The sequence below is a fragment of the Pipra filicauda genome, unplaced genomic scaffold (genome assembly GCF_003945595.2).
Source record: "Pipra filicauda isolate LSUMZ 115617 unplaced genomic scaffold, ASM394559v2 scaffold294_size920599_pilon, whole genome shotgun sequence".
Classification (NCBI taxonomy): domain Eukaryota; kingdom Metazoa; phylum Chordata; class Aves; order Passeriformes; family Pipridae; genus Pipra; species Pipra filicauda.
This window is the reverse complement of record NW_024104414.1, coordinates 752,600-778,736: the sequence shown is the minus strand read 5'-3', so window position 1 is coordinate 778,736 and position 26,137 is coordinate 752,600. Positions and strand designations below refer to the sequence as shown.

Here is a 26,137-nt window from a genome sequence, read left to right as displayed (position 1 = left end):
TCAAGCTGTGGAGAAGCTTTGCAAACCCCTCTTGAAAGGGAAGGCTACAGCATTGCTGAGTTAGTTCCACCCTACCAAAGAGTTAGCTCTGTGAAACACCATTCTAGCCCTTTTGCTATAACCCTAAAAGCCCAGTTAGGAGTAAAAGATGAGGCCAGACACAGAGCTAGTTGTGTTACATGTGGTGACAGCAACCACTGTCAGAGAGACTGCCCTTGGAGACCCTTAGCAGCAACATCCCACAACTACCTAAGCAGCAGGGAATGAGGTGACTTATACCAAGGGTGCCATAAGCAAGGCAAAAGCTATGCCATAAGCATCGTACTGCTTGCTGCTGTGCTGCTTGCTATCCTCCTCTCTGCCACCCGCCTTCCCGAGCAAGAGAGGAAGCAGCTTAAGGCAAGCCACAATGTGCCAACAACCAGCCCCAAAAATACCCCTGTATTCTGCACCCCCAAGAAAGGTGAGAAGTGGAAAACACTGCAAATGTTAAGAGCAGAAAACGCAGTCACAAAGCATACGGAAGCATTGCAGCATGGACTGCCTTTACCTACAAGGCTTCCAGCAAGTTGGCCTCTAATGATAATTGATTTAAAGAACTATTTCTTTACCATCCTTCTGCACCCTGAGAATGTGCCAAGGTTTACATTTTCCATCATGGCCTTGAACAACGCACAGCCCATGCAAGACCACCAGCACTGCTGGGCTGTCCTTCCTCAGAGGATGCAAAACAGCCCGACGAAAAATCAGACAATTATCATACACCATCATGTAGACAACACAGCCACAAGAAATGAACTGCCATTTGTTATTGCTGCTCTAACCAAAACTGTCCAAGATGCAGGATTTCAGATTGTTTCAGAAAGGATCCAACCATCACAACCCTGGACTTATCTTGGATGGAGGATCACACAGCAAGAGATTTCCCCACAGCCACTGCAGCTCGAGGTAAAAGACACTTTAACTTTACATGAGTTGCAAAAACTCCTGGGGGCCATAAATTGGTTAAGGCCTATTTTAGGCATAACCACAGAGGAACTACACCCTCTATTTGTGCTGCTAAGGAGGGACTCCAGCCTAGCGTCTAACAGGTCTCTGACAGCAGAGGCAAAACAGGCGTTAGACATTTGTGCCAAGGCGATAGAGAATACGCAGGGCAGAAGGAGAAATCCTGAACTGCAAATCTGCCTAGCCTTAGTTCCCAACAGGTACCAGACATTTGCAGTCTTGTTTCAGTGGGATCAAACTGAGAAAGACCCGCTGCTAATTCTGGAGTGGCTCTTTCTGCCCCACACACCACCTAAAACTGTGTAGACCATTAACGAAATGTTTGCTAAGCTTGTCATTAAAGGCAGAGGACGACTGCAGGAACTGGACGGAAGGAATCCTACCATCGTCTACATCCCAGCTACGAAGGACAATTTAGATTGGATGCTGGCTGAGGACGCAGGATTCCAAGCTGCCTTGGCAAGCTTTGATAGTAATATTTCAATCCATCTCCCTAAACACAGATTGTGGGCAGAAATTAGTAGTTTACCTTTAAAGGCCACAACCAGATGCAAACACAAACCAGTGAAAGGCCTCAGAGCCTTCACAGATGCATCTGGGAAAAACAAAAAGGGCTGCAATGACTTGAGTAAATCCTGCCACAGAACAGTGGGAATGAGAACTACAGACCATGAACCAAACTTCTGTACAGGTTCTGAAACTGGCTGCCATTCATATTGCCTTGGGGAAATTTTCTGAACAACTTTTTAATGTTGTAACTAATTCCTGTTATACTATAAGGTTAATCCCCCATTTTGAGAGTTAGTTTCTTCGAGATATTGTTAACCCTCACCTGTTGTTTGAAATGCATTCTGTTTGGTTTCTTGTGATTCATAGAAGGTTTGATTTCTATATAATACACACAAAATCACATGCTAACATGCCAGGGCCAATGACTGACAGAAACTGAGATACACATCCACAAAACATAACTGCCACAGCATCCACTGAACAAAACACCAAAAGTGTAAAACACACTGACTCAGTTGCTTAGCAACCTTTAGTATCCCAAAGCAGATTAATACTAATAATAAATCAGCTCCACTTCCTATCAAATAGGAAAATTCTCACGTCACAAGCATTCCACACTAGCCCATAAGGCAGGCAATTATTGCAAGAGCACATCACACACTGAAACACATGTTCAATGAACAACAAAAAAGGGGGAGAATCTCTGTAGCCCGCAAAAACATCTGTAAAAAGCCACATATGTTATCAATTTTTTAAATTGTGACAGCACTGAAAAGAGTAAGTATGAAAGGCAACATAGACCTCAGGCTTGTGCCTCTCCCGAACCACCAGTCATGGTAAGAAACTTGATTTTGGGACAGTGGACGAGATCCCTAGATTTTGTGACTTGGGGGGAGGCTATGACTGTGTGGCTACAAAAAAGGAACTTAAATGGATTCCTTCCAGGTGTGTAAAACCCTATTTAGGTACACAATCCAGCAGCAAGAACCAGAGTAACACAGAAGTTGTAAAAGAGTTATGTTTACGTTTCAGGTTTCAGGTTTACATTAAGGGATGACCAATGTGGTAAAAAGCAGTCTGTAAAAAATCTGTGAATGTGTGTGAGATGAATGAGTGGCGGCCACCGATGACTGAGAAGAGTGAATGAATAAAGAGAGTTGTTTGACTGGACAAATATTAAAACACAAAACACCTCACAAAATAACATTATCCCCACCACAAGGTCACTTTAAGAAAATTTAGTTTTGTTAAGCTTATCCTATTTCTTAAAAAAGTTGAACTCCCCGGTTATTTAAAAACCCTCAGATTAATAAAGGTTAGAAGTTTATACATGGTTGGGCTAAGACCTTTAGGTTAATAAAGTTATTTCTCCAAGTTGCACTACCCTTTAGGAATATAAGAAGGTTTTATAAGGTTTACCATAGAGGTATAAGAGGCCAAGCAAGCGATGTGCTGGGTCATTGCAAGCTTTGGTGGTTTCCAATTGTTTGCACTATTGTTTTTGCACTGTTTTGGTGACTTCTTAAGAATTAAGAGGGGGGTGACGTAGGGAGCGTGTTTAAGGTACAGGGGATGTACCAAGGCAAGAGTGCCCGAGGGAGCATGTGCCGACATAGACAACCTTATTGGTCAAAGAAGTCACATGGGTTTAAGGGATAAAACCAGCACCGAATTTGAAATAAATTCTTTGTTCACCACCTCACAAGGAGCGTGCTTCCTTCTTTACCATGTAAAGTACCGCCGCGCTACAACTAGTGAGGCCACACCTGGAGTGCTGTGTCCAGCTCTGGGCCCCTCAGTTCAGGAAGAACATTGAGGGGCTGGAGTGGGTGGAGAGCAGGGCAATGGAGCTGGGCAAGGGTCTAGAGTGCATGTCCTGTGAGGAGCAGCTGAGGGAGCTGGGCTTCTCCAACCTGGAGAATAGGAGGCTCGGGGCTGGCCCTTTCCCTGTCCACAACTTCCTGACAGGAGGCTGGAGCCAGGTGGGGGTCAGCCCCTTCTCCGAGGCAACAGGCCATAGGACAAGAGGACATGAGGACCTGCCTGTCAGGGGATGTTTGTCAGGGACAGGAGCAGGACTTTTTGGACAGAAACAGGGATTAGGTATTGAAATGGGCTGCCCAGGGAGGTGGTGGAGTCACCATCCCTGGAGGTGTTTAAAGAAAGACTAGACATGGCACTGAGTGCCGTGGTCTGCTTGACGTGCTGGGGATGGGGCGTAGGCTGGACACCAGTTGATCTCACAAGTCTCTGCCAACTTTGTGGATTCTGGGCTTCTGTGCCATCCCAGCCTTTGGGGACAGCGTGCCGGTGGCTCAGAGGCTCCATCCTTGCCTTGCCTTGCTCATCTTCTGGCTGCCAGGCAAGGGCCTTGTGACATCACAGCCTTTTTGGAACAGCACGGTGGTTGAAAACTGTCAGCGCTCCATCCCCGTACCCAGAGCCTGTGCAGAAGTCGGCTGGCAGGGACGGGCAGAGACTGTGCAGAGGTGTCAGCTCGTCCCACAGCAGCACGATGCCCAGCCAGGGCATCTCCTGGCTCCTCAGGCTCTCTGTGCTCCTGCTCTTGCCTGGCAGACTCGAACCTTGCATCCGTGCCACGGGTGCCATTGCTGAGAACCGGGGTTTTCCTTGGATGGCCCCTTGCCAGAAAAGGCAGGAGAGGCTGGAGAGAGGGGAAGGAGGGGGGTCAGGCTGCTGGGATGGTGCCGGCGGGCCGTGAGCCCGAAGCCAGCAAGGCCTTGGGCCCACACGGTGTCAGGGGAGGACTGAGAGCCCCCAGGGAGGAGGAAAGCTGGGCAGGCCCCAAGGCTCCTGGGCCTCTTCCTTGCCAGCCCTTTGGCCAAGGCCCCGAGGCAGAGGTGGGGCTCAGCCCCTGCACAGCAATCGGGCACAGGCTGAGCCCCAGGGACACCAGACCCAGGTGGCCTGAGCTCTTCTTCCTGCAAGGTCTGCCTGGGGTAGCCCAGCCAGGCCTGAGTCTCTCCAGGAGAGGCCAAGCCCAGCCAGAGAGGGCTCAGCCCTCTGAGGCTGCACTCACTGCAAAGGGAACAAAACATTAGCCCAGAGGACATCCTGCCCCCAAATGGAGAACTGGAAATGTCAAGAAAAAAAAAGTCACCCCCCTCCATTATTCAAGAAATGTTTAGACCTCTTTATTAAAAGCATCCAGGAGTCACCCAATTTTCTCTCTGACAAGGGTTCGCAGGGGCTGTTTGGTAAAGGGAACCCCTGGGGCCCCAGTGCAGATGGGTGGGGCTGCACTCTGTGGGTGTCGACCTTTGGCTCTTGGCTTCCAGGGGCCACCAGGAGTCAGGAAGTCGGACTGGGGACGATGGGACTGGCTGGGATTGGCTCTGGTGCTTGGCCCAGAAGATGGAAGTGTCCCCATGGGGGCAGCTCTAAAGGGCCCAAGAAGGAAATGCTGCCCCAGTGCAGCCTGTGGCAGTGGGGAGTGTGCAGGGGGGAGGAGGCTGGGCCAGACAAGGGCTGGGGAACAATGGCCAAGCCGCAGGGGGGTTCTCCCCCTGCCTCCAGGGCCCAGACCCTGATAGGAGGGTCTTGGGCAGGGCCTGGTGCGACTGCAGGAACCTCTGAGCCAGCCGAAGGGCCATGCTTTTGGAAGACGAATTGACAGGCCCAGCTCTCTGAAAGATAAGTCGAGGGCTCTGAGCCAGAGAGGGGATGAGAGCCAGGTACAGGCTTGGGAATTGCCAGGAGGGCTTTTGAAATGAGCGTAAGGGAAAGAGATGTCTAAAAACAAATCCCTTAGGAGAGGGAAGCAGAGAGTCTTAGTTTCGACCCCAGCACTAGGGTTTGCAGGTCAGAGCGGAGAATATCACCCACATAAGATTGTTCTGACAGGCACTGCTCTTCAAAGGTCATTCTTGTGAGCGTCTTTTTGTTCTCTCTTTCGAGGTGGGATGCAAGCGGTGGGGCGGGCTATTGGCACTGGAGGGCAGACGAGCAAGGTGAGCATTTTCCTGCCAGTCTGAAGCAGATGTTAATTCTGGCGGGCTGTATCATTGGTGAATCTAAGCACATCCCTTATCATTTGTTTTTTTTTACTGGTGGTACACAACCCTACAAGCGTCAGCAGAATGGGAAGGAGGTCCCTGCAGTAAGAGGTCAGTACAAAGGAACCTGAGAGGGGACCTTTGGTCAGAATGTTGCACTCTGAGGTTATCCCTCAGTATGTGCCTTTGCCTTTGTGATTTTTTTGCAGTGGCTGGCTGTATTCCCAGTGGAGCAGAGCCACAAAATGTCACAGTGCAGTCTCTCCCATGTGCCATGGGCCCCTTTGTGATGTCACGACCTATCCTCCCCATTCTGGAATGGCCCTTTTCAGCCAAAGAACCAGCACCACAAACCCCCAGAGTACAGCCCCACCCATGTGCCATGGGCACCTTTGTGATGTCACGGCCTAGCATCTTCATTTGACTATTGACACTGGCAACCAAAGAAGAACACTGCATTCCCCCACAGTACAGCCCCACCTGTGTACCATGGGCCTCACTGTGATGTCACAAACTACACTTTCCATTCCGGAATTGCCCCTTGCAACCAAAGAACAAACACCCCACAGTGGCACAGTGCAGCTCCATCCGTGTATCATGGGCCCCTTTTTGATGTCACGGCCTACTGCCATCATTCCAGAATGTCCCTGGCAACCAAACAGGCAGCACCTCACACCCCACAGAGCAGCCCAACCCATGTAACTGGCACCCCTTTGTGATGTCACAGCTTATCCTCTCCATTCTGCAAGGCCCCAGGAAACCAAAGAATCAATGCCCCACACTAACACATGGTAGCCCCACCTGTGTGCCTTAGGCTCCTTTCTGATGTAATAGTCTATCCTATCCATTAGGGAATGGCCCCTGGAAACCAAAGAACCAACGCCTCACAATATCACAGTGCAGCCCCACCTGTGTGCCCTGGGCCCCTGTGTGATTTCACGGCCTATCCTCTCCATTCTGGAACGGCCCCAGGAAACCAAAGAACACATATAACACTCCTCCACATTGCACTCTTACCTGTGTGCCATGGGCCCCTTTGTGATGTCACGGCCTATCCTCTCATTCCAGAATAGCCCCTGTCAACCCAAAAAACAGTGCCCCACACTGTCAGAATGCAGCCTCACCTGTGTGCCATGGGCTTCTTTGTGATGTCACGGCCTATCCTCTCCAGCTCCTAAAGGCCCCTGGAATACAAAGAACACACATCCCACTCTCCCACATTGCAACCTTACCTCTGTGGTATGAGCCCCTTTGTGACGTCACGGACTATCCTCTCCATTCTGTAATGGCCCCTGGAAAACAAAGAACCAACAACCCACACCCGCAGAGAGCAGCCACACCCGTGTGCCATGGGCCTCGTTGTGATGTCATGGCCTATCCTCTCCATTCCAGAATGAGCCCTGGAAACCAAAGAACCAACACCCCACGAGGTCAGAGTGCAGTCCAACCTGCGTGCTATGGGCCCCTTTGTGATGTCATGGACTATCCTCTTGTCTCAGTTTAATGAGACTGAAGTGTTTTGCTAAGGAGGATGTTATGAGGAAGACCAAACTCCTCCCTCTAAGCAACCGTAAATCCGAAATTAAGAGGCTCTAATTGAGGAAGCATGGAGAAAGGAAAAATAACAGCCCTTTATTAAAGGATATATGTGTATTGGCAGAACAACAAAAGAATACAAAAACCGATCAAACCAATAATCCTGTACCCAAAAATCCCCCTCAAAAGGAAACAGGTCGGTACTTTTCCACCTTTTGACACAATTCTAGCAACGGTCAGCAGGGGGCGCTGTTGAATCACTGGAGGAGCAGAGCCTGCAGTGCTCGGTGTTGGCTAGCAGGGGGCGCTGTTGGGCATGGCGGTCGCCACGCGGGGCCCCGGGTCCGTGGGAGAAGCCGAAAATGGAGGTCTTCCCCCCCCACACCGAGAAGGGGAAGGGGAAAAGGGGGCTTTCCCCCCGAAACTCACGCTGTTTGCGGCTGGCCGTGGCCGGGATTTCCCCCTTTTCCTCGATGGACACACGCCGCTGCCAACACGGGAACGGAGGAGGGAAAGGGCAACCTCCTCCCAAAAAGGTTCCTCTGCAAGTGGGTCAAGCCTCTCCGATGAAATCCGAGCAGATCTGAGCTGGGACAGAACAGGGCGCAGGAAAACGGAGGCACACCGGGGCCAGAAAACAAGCCAGATGACCAGGCCAAAACCAAAGTGAACCTCGGACCCCTCCAACACACACCCTCCCTACAGTCAGAGCAAAAGTGAAGTGCCTCCCATTTCCGAGGAGAGGGAAAAAAACCTCATCACCCCTCCCCAGTCTTCGGAGGGCCATCAGCTTGGAATGTGGATCTGCTGGTTAGTTCTTTTGTGTGGGTCAATCACCCAAGGCAAAAACTACCCTCCCCCTTTCAACATCCCCCCCTTACAGCAATGCAGGGGAAAGAAAAATTTCCTGCCTGTTTTTTTAGAACAAGTAAACCTATGACAACCATCAAGGTGTTGATGCTGTCAGTGACTGAGTGCTGTTAACCTCACTCTGACAGAAAACAGAAGTCACAGGAGTTGTTTATCTACAGCTGATTTTGCTCATTTCACCAGCATGAGCCACAAATTAGGGAAGAGAAGGAGACTTCTCAAGTTAATAATACCAGTAGAAGACAGAAATTGGGCCACCTCAGGAGAATCTACTATGAAAAAAAGAAAGTGGTGGAGGAGGTTGGATCAATGCTGTTACTCTTTCACCTGACAGTACTCCAAGGATATGTCTGAGCTACTCCTTCCAGTAGTTGGAATAAAGGGCTTTTGTACAGTCACACCATGCTCTCTTTCCTGCACAGTTACAGGGTGCTTCATCAGCCAGGAGCTGTATTTTGTGATACCTCTCATGCTTCTTCCAGGATTGCTCTTGTAAAAATTTTTATTTATTACCTTTATTATTAAGCATTGAATAACCAGTGAATGCTCTAAAGCATCTTTACTTCAACCTGTACTTACCAGCATAACAATCTAATGCAAACCATTCATTTTCAGCTCACGTCTCTCCTGGAAGGTGTTTCTGCTGCTATCACCTACCATAGCCATAACCCGTGAGAAAGGCAAATAAGGAAAAAAACAAAATCACCAAAACAAACAAAAACCCACAAAAAAAGCCGCCAAACGACCCTAACCCCACATTTTATCCAGCTACCCCAGAGCAACCCTGGAGCTCAGTGCGAACCACCGATGGCCTCCCCCAGTCCCGGATCCTCGGGGCTGCTCCACCCCTGGCTCCTTTAAGCCCTCCGGGCTTCCCCAGACCAGCTCCCCCAGCCCCGGCCCCTCCAGCCCCACAGGACTACCCCAGCCTCCCCCGGGCTCCTCCAACGCCGGCCTTCCTCAGCCCCTCCGAGATCCTCCAGCTTCCCCCCCCCCTCCCCCCCCCCCGGCGCCTCCAGTCCCGCCTCCCCAGCTCCCTCAGCGCCGCCGGGCTCCTCCAGCCCCGCGGTTCCAGCCCCAGCCCCTCCATCCCGCTCCGCCCGCCTGCTCCAGCCCCGGCGGCACCTCCAGTCCTCCTGGGCTCCCTCAGCCCCCCGGGCTCCTCCATCCCAGCTCCCCCAGCCCCCTCAGACCCACAACTCCTCCATCCCGGCTCACCCGGTCTCCTCAGCCCCCAGCGCTCCCTTAGACGCCCGGGCTCTTCCATCCCACCTGCCCCAGCTCCCCCGTCCCCTCAGACCCGCAGGTCCTCCATCCCGGCTCCCTGTGTCCCCTTTAGCCCCCCGGGCTCCCTCAGACCCGCAGCGCCTTCCTCCCGCTGCTGCCCATCTTCCCCGGTCGCCTTAGACCCCCGGGCTCCTCCCGACCCGCGGCTCCTCCATCCTGGCTCCCCCGTATGCCCTCAGAACCCCCTATCTCCTCAAACGCCATTCCCACCACGACGGTAGAACGGCCGGGAGGAAATGGCCTGACCGAGGGCGCGGCCCAGCGGGGGTGGAACCGATTGGAGGGCGGGTCCTGCCGGGGGCGTGGCCTGTGGGGGGGCCGTGGCCCGCCGTGGGCGTGCCCGTGTCCGTGCGCGCTGACGCAGCGCCGGCGGCGGGGGCCGCGTTCGGCCGCCCGATCCAACATGGCGGCGGGGGGCGGTGGCGGCGGCCGCGGGGCCGGCGGGGGCAGCGCCCCGCGATGGGGCGGTGGCGGCGGCCGGGCCGCGCCGCACGAGAAGCTGCCGGTGCACGTGAGTGCAGGGCCGCCCCGCCGGGCGCGAATGACCCTTGCCCACCCCCCTTCCCCTCCCCACCCTATCCCGCGAAGGGCCGGTCCCCGCCGCTTTCGCCCGCCCCGCCCTGACCGGCCCGGCCCTGGCCGCGGTGCTGCACTCGCCCCCCCGGGGCTTGTACCCCCCAACGCAGGTAGCGTGGGGGGTCCCCTGGGCATGTCCTCCCCCCGCTGTCCTCCCCTGGTTCCATGGAGTCCCCTGGGGCCGCGTCCCCCTCCGCCGGTACCACACGGCCCCCCCGGGCCTGTTCTCCCTCCCCTGTGCCGTGCCCCCTGCCCCGCCCTTCTGGTACCGCGATTATTCTCCCTCGGGACCTGTTCCCGGCTCCCCGGTGCCGTGTCCCCCACTCCGTGCCTTACCATCCCCCCCAGTGCTAGGAAGCCACTGGGTGCCAACCGGGAGCCCTCCTCGGAACCCCCTCACCTCCTACCTTGTGCCCCTCCCATTCCCCGGGGCCGTGGGGGCTCCCCCGGGGGCAGGTCCCACCTACCGCAGTGCCTTGAGAAGCCCCCTCCCCAATTCCAGGGCCATGGGGGGCCCCGGGGACTGTTCCTCACCCCTGTTCTCACCCTGCAGGTGGAGGATGCGCTTTCCTACCTGGACCAGGTGAAGATCCGGTTTGGCAGCGACCCTGCCACATACAACGGCTTCCTGGAGATCATGAAGGAGTTCAAGAGCCAGAGGTAAAGCCCAGGGTGCTCTGGGGAGCTTCTCAACCTTTCATGGAACTGTGGAATATCCTGAGTTGGAAGGGGCCCACAAGGACCATCCAGTCCAACTCCTGGCCCTGCCCGTACACCCCAACAATCTACTCTGTCCCTCAGAGTGTTGTCCAAACGTTCCTTGAGCTCTGGCAGCCTTGGGGCCATGCCCACTGCCCTGGGGAGCCTGTTCAGTGTCCCACCACCTGAGATCCTTTTCCCAAAGGATCCACCTGAGATCCATCCCAAACCCCTCTGATGCAACTCCAGCCATTCCCTCAGGTCTCAGACCTCAGCCTTTATGGCTGTGCAGCCTCTGCCTGTGCAGGGTCCCCCAGCCTTCACACCATCATTGCTCCTCTGCCCCACTGCCCTGTCCCCCAGTGGTGCAGTCACGTGGAGGGGGAGGGCCTCTGCTCATCCCATCACTTCCCAGAGATGAAATCCACAGGAAAAGGCAAATCTATTTTTATTTCTCACTCTGAAATGCAGATCTTGAAAATAAGTGAAGCTGCTTGAACACAGAACCTCTGACCTGCCAGCCCTGGAGGGCATGGGTGTCTTGCCCCTTCAGCAACCTGCACACTCACCTCTCTCCTCTCTGAATAACATTCCCAATGTGAGGCTGGTCATTCCCTCTGCTTGGGCTAATATCTAGATCTGAATTTCCCAAACTTCTTAAAAATTGCATCCCTGAGGAGCCAGATGCTTCACTTCCTCTGGCATTTTCCAGGTTTAAGATGTGTTTCTCATTCTTATACAAGTAACAGACCCTTCTCAATTTTAGCATTGACACACCTGGAGTCATCCGTCGTGTTTCTCAGCTTTTCCATGAGCACCCTGACCTCATTGTAGGATTCAATGCATTTCTCCCTCTGGGCTACAGGATAGAAATTCCAAAGAATGGGAAGTTGAGTATACAGTCACCTTTGAATAGTCAGGTAGGTCATAGTCTCTAAATAAACTCTGTTCTGTGTGTTGCTGGACGTATCTCCTGCCTGGAAATTTAGACTGTGGAGATTTATGTGTAGTGCACATTGCTGAAGTTTTTAGATGGTTGTCAAACCTATGGTAATGGTTCTAATATAAATTTAAATATTTATTCAAAGAATCATAGAATATTTTGGGTTGGAAGGGACCTTAAAGATCACTCGGTCCCAACTCCCAGTTTATTCTCAAGCCACTGTTTAGCTTACAAGGGAATGATGATCCTGCCTGAAACACCACTTCAAGTCCAAATACTTCAGATTTGAAAACTGAAGTTGTAATTGGCCTTACATAGTTATACAGGTTCTCATTATGTGGTGTGGGCAGTGGCACATTTCAAGAAGGGATCCTGGAAGAATTGCATTTCCATTCTTCCACTGAGAAACTTGTTTAGGCAGTAGGCAAAAATACACAGAGTCGTAAAATCATCAAATTGTTCAGGTGGGAAAGACCTTTAAGATCCCGGAGTCCACCTAGACCTGCAGTTGGTAACATCCTGCAGTGAAACAAAATTGCTGGGATACAGATGGATGTTGCCTCTGCTTGTTTTGTGTTCCTGTTGTGTGGTTATGGAGGCTGAAATAGAGCCATAAAGTGAATTCTGCTGATAAACTTGTGCTTTAACTCCAATTAGTAGCAGGAGCTATCCTTCAGATCTCAGTTCCCTTAGATCTCTCTGTTGCTTAGAAATTACCATCTGTAAGAGCCTTAAGTTTAATATTCTTAAAAGGGGCAGTTCCTGTGCAATAACCAGTGGGAGCAGGAGCTGCACTGGGTGGTGTTGGTGCAGCATCTCAGGTGAGGCCAAGAACACCATCACAGTCACAAGTCAGTGGTTCCTACACCAGGTAGAATTTAGGGGATTTTTTTAGGTGATGGAGTTAAACTGGGTAGGGAAATTGATTGGCTAATGAATCATTTATTCAAAATGAAAGGAGATGTGAAAGGAGGTTCTGTAAGAACCTGGGCTGATGGTCATTGCAAGTTGTGTGCACCTTGCTGAGGATGAATTTTCTAGAGTGAGGTATTTTTTTGCCTCCTTTTAAAGGGACAGTAGGCTTGCACTGTAGCTATTGGGAGCAGTTGTTGTCAAATTTAATCTCTGCCTGTTGTACAGGCCACAGAGTTTCCAAGGACTAGTCTTTGTCCAACAACTGCCTCACAGACATTCACATATTCACTGATGGAGTTAATAAACTAGATAGGGAAATGATTGGCTAATGAATTCTTTTCGTTTTCTTCTTCAGGTGGTAATATGTTTTAGTTAAACAACTTGGCAACAGTGATGCTGGGTTGTTGTTGAACTTGCACTTGTGTTCCTTTTCTGACAAGTCTCTCTTGGGTGTCTTGTCTGTCTCCAGGTGCCCCCAGAGCCTGTTCCCGGTGCATTCCCTGGCAGTGGGATGTTGTTGCACTACTCCCAGGAGAACTCACACAATCACAGTGACTGCTCAGAGGAGTTCAGGCAACAGCTTCCATACAAAGAAGATAAATCCCAAATTCCCCTGGAATCTGATTCTGTAGAGTTCAACAATGCCATCAGTTATGTGAATAAGATCAAAACACGCTTCCTTGACCATCCAGAAATTTACAGATCCTTTCTAGAAATTCTTCACACTTACCAGGTAAAAAGTGTTCCAGGGGAGGGACAGTGGGTTTGCACTGTAGGTGTTGGAGTAGTTGTTGTCAAATTTCATCTCTGCCTGTTGAACAGGCTACAGAGTTCCCAGGAACTGGTCATTATCCAGCAACTATCTCATAGATATTCACAGGAAATGGCAAAAATGTGAAAATTGTGGCACTTTGCAGGGACTGAGGTGTAAATGGGCTGTGTCCAGATCTGTGTTTACTAACCCTCAGTGGATTTAGTGATACTGTGTGTGAAAGGAGACGCTGTAAGAACCTGGGGCTGGCAGGTGGTCATTTCAAGTTGTGTAGCAACTTGAAGATTTTTGGCACAGGACGAGTTTTCTGGCAGAGTGAGGCACTTTTTGACTCTATTTAACATCTGTGTGTATGTTTTCAGAAAGAGCAGCTGAACACCAAGGGCCGACCCTTTCGAGGCATGTCCGAGGAGGAGGTGTTTACTGAAGTGGCCAATCTGTTCCGGGGACAGGAGGATCTGCTCTCTGAGTTTGGACAGTTCCTCCCAGAGGCAAAAAGGTCTTTGGTATGTGTGTGCTGAGGGCAAGGCAGAATATTGAATACTCTCTGTATGTAGAATGTGCAAAACATTATGGAAAATCATACAGCCAGTAATGAACTTTGCTTAACCACACTCTCTGTGTCCTGTTAGGATTCTTTATTTATGCCAGTTGGGATAGAACCTTGAAGTCATTATTTATTTACTGCAGTTCACAGGAAATGGACCATGTGAAGTGAACAGTGTCCAGAAGACTGAGCATGAGAAGAATCTGGAGCACAGCAAAAAGCGATCCAGACCATTGCTGCTGCGTCCTGTTTCTGGCCCAGCAAAGGTATCTTAGAATAATCTCATATTACTTGTTGTGTTTGGAAAATTTCTTAGATAAAAGTGTAATGAGTAGTGTCTTTCAGGTTTGTGAGTGTTAGAGATGAGATACAAAATTTCAAAGTTATTTTTAAAATAATAATTGCTGTAGAAAAAGGGACTTTTTAAAGTATGCTTAAATGTGTGTTGGCAGCATGTTGGATGCTAAATATCAAGACTTTCTGTACTAAGTATTGACTCTGGAAAGGGAAAATTTGTTGCTTCTAAAAAAAAAAATCTTTCTTTGGAATTCTCTCTCAAGTGATTCCTTTTTCTTGTTGTTTCTCCTTAGCTGGGAGACATTTGACAGAGATTGCTGTAAGGGCTTGACGTAACAATTCCAGATCACCGCCGGGGAAATACGGGGTCTCAGTCTCTGCAGGGAGCTGTTCTATGTCACTAAAGGGGAATTTGCTGGCATTTGAGCCACAGCATGTTAAATATAACTGCTTGTTCTTTTAACAGAAGAAAATGAAGCTGCGGGGTACCAAAGATCTGTCAGTGGCAACAGTGGGGAAATATGGAACACTGCAGGAGTTTTCCTTCTTTGACAAGGTCAGGTTTTGTTCTCACATTCTGTGGTCTCATCTTCATCCTTTTATGTGGTTATTAATTGGCTGGTTTTCTATGCAGTTTGTGTGTCCGCACTTAGCAATTTGCTGACTTTTCAAGTGGTAGGGAAAGATAGATCAAGAAGAGTGAGAACGGGTATGTTTGGAAGATAAATGGAACATGTTAATTAACCTTTTCCTGCATGCTTGTCCCTTACAGATGTGTTTTTCTCTATTTTTCAGTGATATTTCCTCATGGTACCATCTGTAGTAATTAGATTATTGTTTGAAATTGGACATGTTTGTGCGTATTCCGGTTTTATGTTGCAGAGCAGACAAGTTGATCGCTGCATCCATGGTTCAGATGACTTAGACATGAACTAAATGCAAGTGGCATTCAAGTGATGTGATCCTTTCTTTCCAAACTGTTGTAGGTTCGCAGGGTGCTCAAGAGTCAGGAGGTCTATGAAAATTTCCTCCGTTGCATCGCTCTCTTCAACCAGGAGTTGGTCTCTGGCTCTGAGTTGCTTCAGCTTGTTACACCGTTTTTAGGGTAAGTTACCAACTATCTCTGCTGTGTCATACTTTGTAGGTCCTACTTGTTACTTTTTGGACACATTTGGAATTTTGTTACTGAAGTTTTCAATTTAACTTCAGAAGTATCTCCTCCGTTGAAGAATCCAAGAAGAGGAGTAATAAAATTTGAACCTTTAAACATATCTACACAGCTCTTAAAGAGCATTTTGAGGAAGATATTTTCCTCTATCTGTTCACACTCTCTGTTTACTATCTCAAAATGTAATAAAGGTATAAACATGAAATCTGAGAACAGAGCTGTGAAAAGGATAAATAGTTCTAGCTCTGCTGTGAGCCTCCCAAGCTGTTTGGCTTCCAACAGAAGAGGGAGAGTCATGTGGCAAGGATCAGTTTCTCCTCAGGCAGTAGTGAAGGGAAATTATTTTCCTGCTTTAAGTTAAAAAAGACCCTAAAGTAGTTCAGAGAGAAAGATGACAGTGCTAAAATGTTGGTGAAAGATCTCTCACTGCAGTGCTGAGTTTGTTTAGATATTTCTCCCTCTGTTTTGTGACACACATTAAGCACCCTGAAACTGTCAGAGTGAAATAACAATATACTTGTGTTTTTGAAGGAAATTCCCAGAGCTCTTTGCACAGTTCAAGTCCTTCCTTGGTGTGAAAGAGCTTTCCTTTGCTTCTCCACTGAGTGACCGATCCGGAGATGGAATGAGCCGGGAAATCGATTATGCATCCTGCAAGCGCATTGGATCCAGTTACAGGGCTCTCCCAAAAACCTACCAGCAGCCAAAGTGCAGTGGAAGGACAGCCATTTGCAAGGAGGTACTTTGGGATCAGCCTGTTCAACCCCTGAACACACATTGCACTCACATAAATAAAGTGCTGCAGCTTCTGTGTGTGGAGTCCCCTCTTCAGTGCTGAGTCACCAGCTTTAGTCTCATGTCAATTATTCAGCTAATTTATTTAAATAATATCCACATTTTACTGATTTTATCTAAACCCATCTCAGATCACATCTTTAATACTTTTCAGTCTGTGTGCAGACACAAATTTATTCTTTTAGACAGAAAAGAATATTAAATATCCTGGAATTAATTTTCCAGCAGAGAGTCAGTATGGCCTTTGGAAACATTTTTTCTCCTGGGAAAGCACTGAGACAGTGCCTGAGGCACCATTCCCACTGAGAACACAAATCTTCAGTGTGGATGCTCCCACTCCTCCCAACTATCTCCTTTACTTACAGTTGTTGGTGACTGCAGGGTGATCTCTGTGTGTGTGAGGTGATAGAGAAGGTACCTTCAAGTTTTCTGAGCAGGGCCCTGGCACAGTTCCACAGAGACCTCTAATCTGGGAGCGGTCAGTGCCTTGGGAATTAGGTGTGGAATGTCCTGCAGAAACTCAGGGAAGAAGTGTGTGAAAAGAGAGAAGTTTCAGAACCCATGAGAACAGCTCTGGGCTCACAATTGCTCCATGTCATGTCTTTGCACTGTTGCAGGTATTAAATGATACCTGGGTTTCATTTCCATCCTGGTCTGAAGACTCCACTTTTGTCAGCTCCAAGAAGACTCCATATGAGGAGCAGCTGCACCGCTGTGAGGATGAGCGATTCGAGGTACTTCTGCTGCTGAGCTCCCCTTCTGCCTCCTCAGAAAGCAAAACCTCCAGCCATGAGGATTTCACTGAATTAATTGGTGCCCAGTTCCTGAAAGTTCTGTTGATGTTCGTTGGTTTGAGCTCGAGTTTGGTGTGTTCCACTTGCTTGGAGTCTAAGAGCTCTTCCTAGGCATGAGTCCAGTTTTAAATTGCATGTTACCTTTGGGAGAACTGGCAGAGGTCTGTTTTCCAGTACCAACCTTGCTGATGCTTCCTGGCTCCACCCGGTGGGGCTGGAATGGCTGCCACAAACCCTGGCTGCTGTTCAGCCTGTTCCTGCTCTGCCTGTTCTGACACTGTGTTGTTTTGTGAACTCTCAACAGTTGGATGTTGTCCTGGAGACCAATTTAGCCACAATTCGCGTGCTGGAGAGTGTGCAGAAGAAACTGTCACGGCTGACCCAAGAGGATCAGGAGAAATTCCGCCTGGATGATTGCCTGGGAGGGACATCGGAGGTGATCCAGCGCCGGGCCATATATCGCATCTATGGGGACAAAGCACCAGAGATCATCGAGAGTCTCAAGAAAAACCCAGTTACTGCAGTTCCTGTTGTTCTTAAGAGGTAATTCCAGTTCTCCTGTGTATCTTTAAAGAATTTTAAAAGCATTTTTAAACGACTAATGACAGGATGAGAGGACATAACCTCAAGCTGTGCCACTGGAAGTTCTGGTTGGACATCAGGAGGAATTTCTTCGCAGAAAGGGTTGTTAAACATGGTAAGAGCTGCCCAGGGAGGTGGTGGAGTCACCATCCCTGGAGGTGTTCAGGAAACACCTGAACGTGGCACTCAGTGCTCTGGGCTGGGTGACAAGGTGGGGATTAGTCACAGGTTGGACTTGATGATCCCAGAGGTCTTTTCCTCAATGCTCTTGTGATTCTGTGAACTGTTTTCTGTAAGTGTTGTTTCAAAGCATAACTCACCATCACTGGTGATGCTTTTTTGAATTGATTTCTGGCTTCCAGGAATATTGAAAACTTTTTGGTGCATCACAGTTGTCTTTGTGAACTGAAGTACACTGTACATTTTGCAGATTGAAAGCAAAAGAGGAGGAATGGAGGGAGGCCCAGCAGGGCTTCAACAAGATTTGGAGGGAGCAGTATGAGAAGGCCTATTTGAAATCCCTGGACCATCAGGCTGTCAACTTCAAACAGAATGACACCAAAGCCTTGCGCTCCAAGAGCTTGCTGAATGAAATTGAGAGTGTCTATGATGAGGTGTGTATGACACTAAATAACCCACCCTCTGTGTCCTTCACTTATAGTGTGACCTAGACCTGTATATAGCACCTGGGACCATGTGAAAGTGGTTGTGCTCTGAGAGTTCTCAGTCAAAAACAACTGTCCCAAGCTCAGTGTTAATACTGGCTTATTTCTTCTGGCAGGAATGGCTCTTGAGCATGGATTGGAAGGATCTTTATCTATTTGTCTCTTGATTACAGCATCAGGAGCAGCATTCAGAGGGGAGAAGTTCATCCACAAACGAGCCTCATCTTATCTTTATCTACGAAGATAAGCAGATTTTGGAAGATGCAGCAGCTCTGATCAGCTATTATGTAAAGAGGCAGCCTACCATCCAAAAGGAGGATCAGGCAACCATCAGGCAGATTGTGCATCACTTCATTCCTGAGCTGTTCTTCTCCCAGCCCCCCGAGCACAACATTTCTGAAGAATCAACAGACGAGGACAGAGAAAACCACCAGGGGCAGAACCTGGATGCTCCTGAGCTACGGAAAAAACATGTGCCTGGGCCTCCAAGCAGTCCTTTGGAGACCAAAGCAACCTTCTGTGATGTTACAGCTGCTGAGCCCCACAACACTCTGGATGATGTTTACAGCCTCTTCTTTGTCAACAATAATTGGTATTTCTTCCTCCGCCTTCACCAGACTCTGTGCTCGAGGCTCCTAAAGATTTATCGTCAAGCTCAGAAGCAGCTTCTGGAATATAGGACTGAGAAAGAGAGAGAGAAACTCCTCTGTGAGGGAAGAAAAGAGAAGACCAATGATCCAGCCATGGAGCTAAGGCTGAAGCAACCGAGTAAGAATAATCCAGGACATAATCCACTCTTAATGCTCTGGTTGCCAGTGCTCCAGTTGTGTATATCTGAGTAACTGGGACCAGCAGGCAGGTCTGTGAGGGGTGTAGAGGTGCAAACCCCTGCTATATTTGGGGTTTGTGGACACAGCTCATTTAACAGGGCAGCCAGTGCCATTTACCTTTTGAGAGCTCTCATGTGTAGTCCACAGAGACTTCACTGTGCTGAGGTGTTCTCAAGTGTCTCATATTAATCTGATACATTGATTTAAAATGTAAATGGTCCCACAAAGAAATAGTTATTGCACAAGGCAGTCCTGGAAATGCATGAGAGAAACTCTTCCAGCCTGTCAGGGCACAGAGAACTACCTGTCTGTGAGGATGTTCTCACACTGAACATCATGGTTCTTGAGCAGTGCTATCCCTTGGATCTCTTAACTTCACTCTGCCTCTTCCATGCATTAAATAACTGCACTTTCCCCTGCCCAGGTGAGGTGGAACTGGAGGAGTACTACCCTGCCTTCCTGGATATGGTGAGGAGTCTGCTGGATGGGAACATTGACCCAACTCAGTACGAGGACACGCTGAGGGAGATGTTCACCATCCACGCCTACATCGGCTTCACTATGGACAAGCTGGTGCAGAACATTGTCCGCCAGGTGAGGGACCCATGGTGTCTGTGGGGCTGCACATCACCCTTCTGTACAGACAGCTTTCTTGCAGTGTCACTAAACTTAGAGAAAATTAATTATTAAAAAGTTATATATGATAGGGAAACGCCCCAGCAGAAGTTTAGTGAGAGACTTCAGCTTTCCCACCTTAGAGGATTTACTCTTCCTGGCCTTTTCCTGGAACAGGCTCCCCAGGGCAGTGGTCACAGCACCAAGCCTGACAGAGCTCAAGAAGAGTTTGGCACGTGCTCTCAGGCACGTGGTGTGACTCTTGGGGATAGTCCTGTGCAGGGCTAAGGGTTGGATTTGATGATCCTTGTGTGTCCCTTCCAACTCAGCATATTCTGTGATTCTGTGATCCAAACATTTTTTGAGTTCCAGTAATTTCAAAATTCTGCCATTCCCAAAATATATCTAAGGCAAAACAAAAACAGTTCAATCCTTCTTAGTCAAATGTGTCTTCCAGTTGTAGTTGTGTTACAGGTAAGGCACAACAACCCCTCATTCTTCTCTGTTCCTTTTATTACAAAATCATGAAAAAGACAGAGAAATGTGGGAAGTCTCTGGAGTTAAACTTGGCTGTTTCAGCTGAGGTGTGATGCTGTGCTGACTTTGATGCTCCTTTCATAACACACTAGAGTTGACTCTTGCCCCAGGCTTGCTGACTGAAATCCCCCTTTTTTAATGGAAGCTTCACCATCTCGTGAGCGATGACATCTGCTTGAAGGTAGTTGAGCTCTACTTGAATGAGAGGAAGCGAGGAGCTGCTGGAGGTAACTTATCATCCAGGTGTGTGCGGGCAGCAAAGGAGACCAGCTATCAGTGGAAGGCTGAACGGTGCATGGCAGATGAGAACTGTTTCAAGGTAAGGACTTGCTGCCAGGGAACTTCGTAAAGTGACTTGTGGCACTTTACCTGAGAGAAGTGGGTTTGGAAGCTCCCCACGATGGGGAGAGAGAACAACGTGGAGAGAAGGTACCAAAACCAGAGCGTAGACAGTGAGGGGACAGACTGGCTCACTGAGAAGCCCCACTGCTTCTCTCCTAGCTCATATTTGTTGTCCAAATGACTTGTGAATATATAGCATTTTACTGTGAACCCATGTGGCCAATATCTTCTGCCTGTAACTTCATTACAGGTCATGTTTCTTCAGCGGAAAGGACAGGTGATCATGACCATTGAGCTGCTGGATACAGAAGAAACCCAGACAGAGGATCCTGTGGAGGTCCAGGTAATACCACAGAGATCATGGAGTCTGTGTACCACAGACAAAGCAGATGTCTAAGAGTGCTTTCCTGATTTCTTGTTCCAAAATGTGAGACTTTGCCAGGAGGACAAGTTTACCTGGGAGGTGGGATGATGACATGTGGGGTTGTGGTCATGGAGAGAAATGGTCTGATGATAGCAAAAGAGTTTCATCATAAATCAGCCTCAGAATAAACAGCTTGGAAATAAGCAGGTTCTTTGCAGTGATGTTTGTCCTGATGAAGTGAAATCTGACTGGAACTGGTCTCCCTTGTGTAGCACCTGGCCAACTACATGGAGCAGTACGTTGGGGTGGAAGGAGCTCCCAACAACCAGAACGATGGCTTCCTCCTGAAACCGGTCTTTCTGCAAAGGTGAGCTGCTCAGCTGCTCAGTCACACCTGCAACAGCTGGTGTGACTTCCTCTCTGCCTGTGTGGCAGTGGATGTGGGGAATGTGCCATACAGCAATCCCAGGGAAATGCCCTCACCTCTGAGGTCCAGAGGGATTGATGCAGTCCAGTGCACTGCATGAGGATGCTGAGGAAGAAATTTATGACCACGGCACCAAGGTTTGTTCATGCAGCTGTGTTTAGAATGGAGTGGACCTGCCTCAGCAGTCCTTTCTGGGAGGAATGTGAGGTCTACTTTGTTCCCATTTCACTAAATATTTGTCACAGCAAACACAAATTGGACAGATTGGAGGAAGATCCTGGAGAGAGCCTGACAAGCTAAATGTGGAAATACAAGCTTCATACTTGTGCTGTGAGCTCTGCCAGCTTAGGGGAAGGGATGGCCAGGTGTGACACATGCTTTGTCATCCTTGTTTTGTCCCAGAAACCTGAAGAAGTTTCGCAAGTGGCAGTGCAAGCAGGTGAGGGCCCTGCGCAGCGAGGTGAAGAGCTCCTGGAAGAGGCTCATCGGGGTGGAAAGCGCCTGTAACGTGGACTGTCGCTTCAAACTCAACACCCACAAGATGATGTTCATCATGAACTCAGAGGATTACATGTACAGGAGGGGAGCTCTCTGCCGAGCCAAACAGGTGCATCTCCTTTTACTGTCTCTGCAGCTCGGGCAGTAGCAGGTTGAGGATGAGAGCCAAAAAGACAGGTACCAATAAGAAGTCTTGTGGCTAAATTCCTGCAAACTACACCCGGAAGTTACTGCTCTGTGTCGGATGAGACATGGAAGAGAGCTGGTAAATGCTCTGTATTTTGGATTAGTTCAGCAGCCTTTCCTTTACCATGCAAATTTTGAGGGGGAGTGGCAAACATTAAGAAATAGGGATTGAACACGGGTATGCGGTTTCCTGTTTCCCTGTTTGTGTTGTGTCCAAATCATGCACATCTCAGTTGTGTGGAGAGGCGAGAGCTTTGACTTCTCCCCCAGAAACCTCTCAGTGACCTCTACTGTCCTGCTTTCAGGTCCAGCCCGTGGTGCTGCTGAAGCACCACCAGCAGTTTGAGGAGTGGCACAACCGGTGGCTGGAGGAGAACGTGTCCATGGAGGCCGTGGATGTGGTTCAAGACTGGCTAATGGGAGACGAGGACGAGGAGATGGTGCCCTGCAAAACCACGTGTGAGACAGTGAACGTCCATGGGGTGCCAGTGAACAGATACAGAGTCCAGTACAGCCGCCGTCCCGCTTCACCCTGAGCACATGCTTGTCCCTGGCACCATAAAAGTCAGAGCATTGCTGGTGAAGCACATTTACTCTGAGAATAGTGATGGGAATGCAATGTATGTCTTAATGATATTTATCCAAACAGCATTTTACTTTGGATTATGATGTATTTTCCATATGGCATAGACTTGTCTCCTTTCAGTGGAATCCTCCAGCCATCATGAAGAGACTCTTAAAAACTTTATGGGAAGGGGGCTCTTGGCATTGCCACACACTTTTGAGTATTTTCCTGGCTTTAGGCCACTGCTGACCAGCCCGTCCTGGAAGGCTCAGTGAGGGGGTGAACTACCACTAGTGGCTTTGTTGGAGAGATGGAGCTCAGCTGGTGTTTGAGCAGATGCTGGCAGCTGCTTCCACTTTGAAGGGTTTAATATTCCCCATCTTCCTGAATTTATGCCATCTTGGAGCCTGCAGAACTCTTCAATGTAACCTGGGAGTGCCAGGGTGGCTGAGAGCACCTGGCACAGCTCAGCAGCCTTGCTCCAGGCGGCTCCGTTATTCACGTGAACAAGGCAAGGGATGATTCTTGTTACTGTTGCTCTGGTGAGAAAAATGCCAAAACTGAGACAAGGGTGACCAGCACTCTGAACGCTCTGACTGTCCCTCATTAACCAAGAATTCTGGAGCATGAACTAAGGGGAGGAAACTGAGCTGCAGCACCGGGCAAGGGAGCGATTCGCGGCACAAGGACCCACCGGCTGGCGTTGCCTTGGGAACTGAGGACCTGCTGTAGCCTCTACCTTCTTCAGCAGGAGGGAGGAATATCCATTGCGAGGTCTGGCCTGTTTTTTGGTTTGTGTTTTGCATGTTGATCGGCAGCTCCAGAGCATTCCCGGCGGTCCCCTCCCCTTGTGCATGCACGGGGTTCGCTGGGTTGTACCGCATCCTTCCATCGGCAGATGGAGCTCCCGGAGCGCGGCGTGTGCTGGAGCTGAGCTGTGTCCTGAGAACTCTCCTGTTTCTGCTGGCTCAGCACAGCCGCTGGATTTGCAAGGACACATGGAAATCTGTCCTAGGCGGTGTGAGATCCAGCTGCAGCCATCGTAGATGAGCTTTTCCACTGTACTGCTATCGAAGCTTTTTTGCCATGAAACCTAACAAACCCTCCCCTGACCTGTACAAAAAACACTACATCAATCATCTAATTCATCTAGTGTGAAACTGAGGAAGTGTAGTTGTGTCTGTCCTTGGGACTTCACTCCTGTTTTCCAGGGGCCAAGGGCAAGCACACTGTCCATGGAGTGTATTACAAACATAATGTCTTGAGGCATATCCAGCCTCCTTTCATCTTTTCTTCCAACTCTTTTCTGGCTTTTGGGGCAATAAAACCCCCCACCCTGATACTTTTTGTGGCTTTGATTTTTAGGTTATTATTTCTGCCAGACCTAAGGAGCAGCCTGGAGGATTTGTTATTTCCACTGTACAACATTTGGTTTCGCAATTGTTTCGCTTGAGAGTAGAAAAATTGGCCTTTGGGGTATGTTTAATAGAAAACTGTCCTGAGTCTTTGTCTGTTTTGCAAAATAATCTGTGGGAGGGAAGCAGAGAGGCCAGCCTCTGGCATTCGTGACCACTTGCACAACCATTGCCAGCAGAGACTTTTCATCAAGAACTCCTGTTTTCCTGGTCTGAGTCTCTGTTAAATTTTGGTTACTGAAAGAATCTGAAAGTTCCTCCCCTGCTCTTGTTGCAGGAAGGGATGAGAGACACCAAGGGGTTGGGGGGAACCGGGGGACAAACCCAGTGCAAAGGACAGCGTCCCCCATTGGCCTCCATTCAGCTCACCGAAACACACCTCAGTCCTCACCTCTCTGCTGACTCCCAGTGGAGATGACAACTGTGCCAAATTTTATGGTTTTATGATACAGAAAAACTACTTTACTGGAAAATAGGTTGAAACTTGTGGCTTAAAATGCATTTGATTCCAGGTGTACTGAGGTGGGAAACACCCCTGTGCACTGTCCTGATCCATCACCCCATTTTAAGTGTACTTCAGGTATTTTTAAGCATCCTTATTTTGTAAACCTTAATTTAAGCAAGACTTTTGCCCTTTGCAGTGATATTGTCTCAAAGCCGAGAGTAGCAAGGATGGGAAGGGAATAACAGGCGGGATTTGAGAGGGGCTTGTTCGTGTCTGGGGGTTTCAACTCGACCGCTGTGTATCTGCACGACCTTGAGTCAAGAGTTTGTTCTTCCATTTGTTTGAAGGATCTTTGCTTTTGGGCTTGTAATTGCTCTGCCAGCTCCTTGAATGTAGTTTTTTTTATATTTATTTGCACATTCAAGTAAAATAAAATGATTTTAAAAGTTTGCAGCTCTCGCTGGTTTAAATTTCTTTCCTGTTAATTTAAACTTTCTGACAATCCCTAGAATTGATTGTCTTGTACCTGAAGCTGGATTTTAAATGGTAGAAAAATGCAATTGAAAAGGTGGATGAACTTCTCTTCCAGCAGTTCCCGAGCAGAGTGTAGGATGTGCTGATGTGTCTGTGTGTCAGTTTGTTTCCAGCGGGGCAGCCAGTGTTCAGTGAGGGTGTGAGCAGAGCACTTGCTAAGGAGAAAGGGAAATATGTTTCCTGCAAGTAGCCTCCAGTGGAGCTCCCACACAAGATCCCACATCTGTGCTGCCAGAATCTCTCTTGGAACCCAGGCCTACGGCTGGAGGGGAGTGGGGAGTCCATGGGGTGGCACAGTTGCTCCACGCAGAGAGAGGTTTCAAAAGAAAAGATTGGAACAGCATGGAGCTGTGTCAGGGGGCTTGGGACGGATATTAGGGAAAGGTTCTTTTCCCAGAGGGTGGTCAGACTCTGAACAGGCTCTCCAGGGCAATGGTCATGGCCCCGAGGCTGCCAGAGCTCAAGGAACATTTGGACAATGTTCTGAGGGACAGGGTGGGATTGTTGGAGTGTCCTGGGCAGGGACAGGGGTTGGACTGGATGATCCTTGTGAGTCCCTTCCCGCTCAGGTTATTTGTGTCCTGCCAGACAGCAGCATCTTGCAGCTTGGTTTATTTACAGCAACACCTTTGTCACAGAGCTGAGTCACAAAACTGGCCCAGGCCTGGCCCCCAGGAACTCACACACTCAACACAACAAACCATCAGAAAAAGTGTCTGATCCCAGTTCTGAAACCCATAAGAACATCTGCTACAGGTTAAGGCAACAGAACTGCAACTGTGAAAATAACCCTCTACCTGCCTTTCCTTCAACCTCCCCAAATTCCTGGGTAATTAGATGTTTAACTATGTTCCCTGTGAGCTCTGCACAACAAATGAATGAGTAGATTTTTGCAAATTAAGCCTATGTGACCCAGAGCCGATAGGAGTTTCCTTTACATCATCCCCAACACTTCTGTTGCCATAACAAAAGGCAGCTCTGCTTTCTGTGCAGCCTCACAGGGAGACAAACTGTTGTTCTCCCAATAACAACCCTCTGACGCATAAATTGCACAGAATAATTTGATTAAAAGGATGGTGGTGGGGTCTCAGAGGACATAGCCCACTTTACACAAGTGCTCTCACAGAGATCTTGGCCTTCTCACAAAGAGGACATTCCCTGTGCTTGAGGGTAGGGGTGGTCGGATGTGACATCATCCAAGAGCAGTTGGAGGTCTCAGCAAGGACAGATTTGGCACTGACAAACAGCTTAAAAATAGGGTTGCAGGATGGGATAAGAATAAATGGGTTTTGCAATTGATTTCAGAATTGCTAAAGGGAGTACCTGAGTTCAATATTTAATATTTCAGGACTTTTTTAACATTTCCATATCAGTGACGCACAAGAGAGTCGGGGCTGTG

At 49.0% G+C, this 26,137-nt stretch overlaps 1 protein-coding gene and 1 long non-coding RNA gene across 3 annotated transcripts; one reads left to right on the top strand and one right to left on the bottom strand.

The window, feature by feature from the left end:
- Positions 1-4,651: 4,651 nt before the first annotated feature.
- On the bottom strand, positions 4,652-9,560 carry LOC113984962. Of its 2 annotated transcripts, none has more exons than XR_005564209.1 (2): positions 9,474-9,560; positions 4,652-8,593 (listed from the first exon to the last, which is right to left on the bottom strand). It is a non-coding gene; the product is annotated as an uncharacterized LOC113984962 (long non-coding RNA). The 2 variants fall into 2 exon arrangements; XR_005564208.1 differs by having other exon boundaries at positions 9,438-9,487.
- Positions 9,561-9,630: 70 nt separating this feature from the next.
- On the top strand, positions 9,631-24,654 carry SIN3B (SIN3 transcription regulator family member B). The gene is made up of 19 exons (XM_027715425.1): positions 9,631-9,738; positions 10,357-10,463; positions 11,269-11,422; positions 12,830-13,093; positions 13,495-13,638; positions 13,823-13,945; positions 14,443-14,532; positions 14,963-15,081; positions 15,676-15,883; positions 16,557-16,673; positions 17,038-17,276; positions 17,746-17,929; positions 18,154-18,748; positions 19,235-19,404; positions 20,108-20,281; positions 20,555-20,647; positions 20,941-21,035; positions 21,498-21,702; positions 22,085-24,654. The coding sequence occupies exons 1-19, from the start codon at positions 9,631-9,633 to the stop codon at positions 22,313-22,315; spliced, it is 3,420 nt and encodes a 1,139-aa protein (XP_027571226.1). The 3' UTR covers positions 22,316-24,654.
- The last annotated feature ends 1,483 nt before the right edge of the window (positions 24,655-26,137 follow it).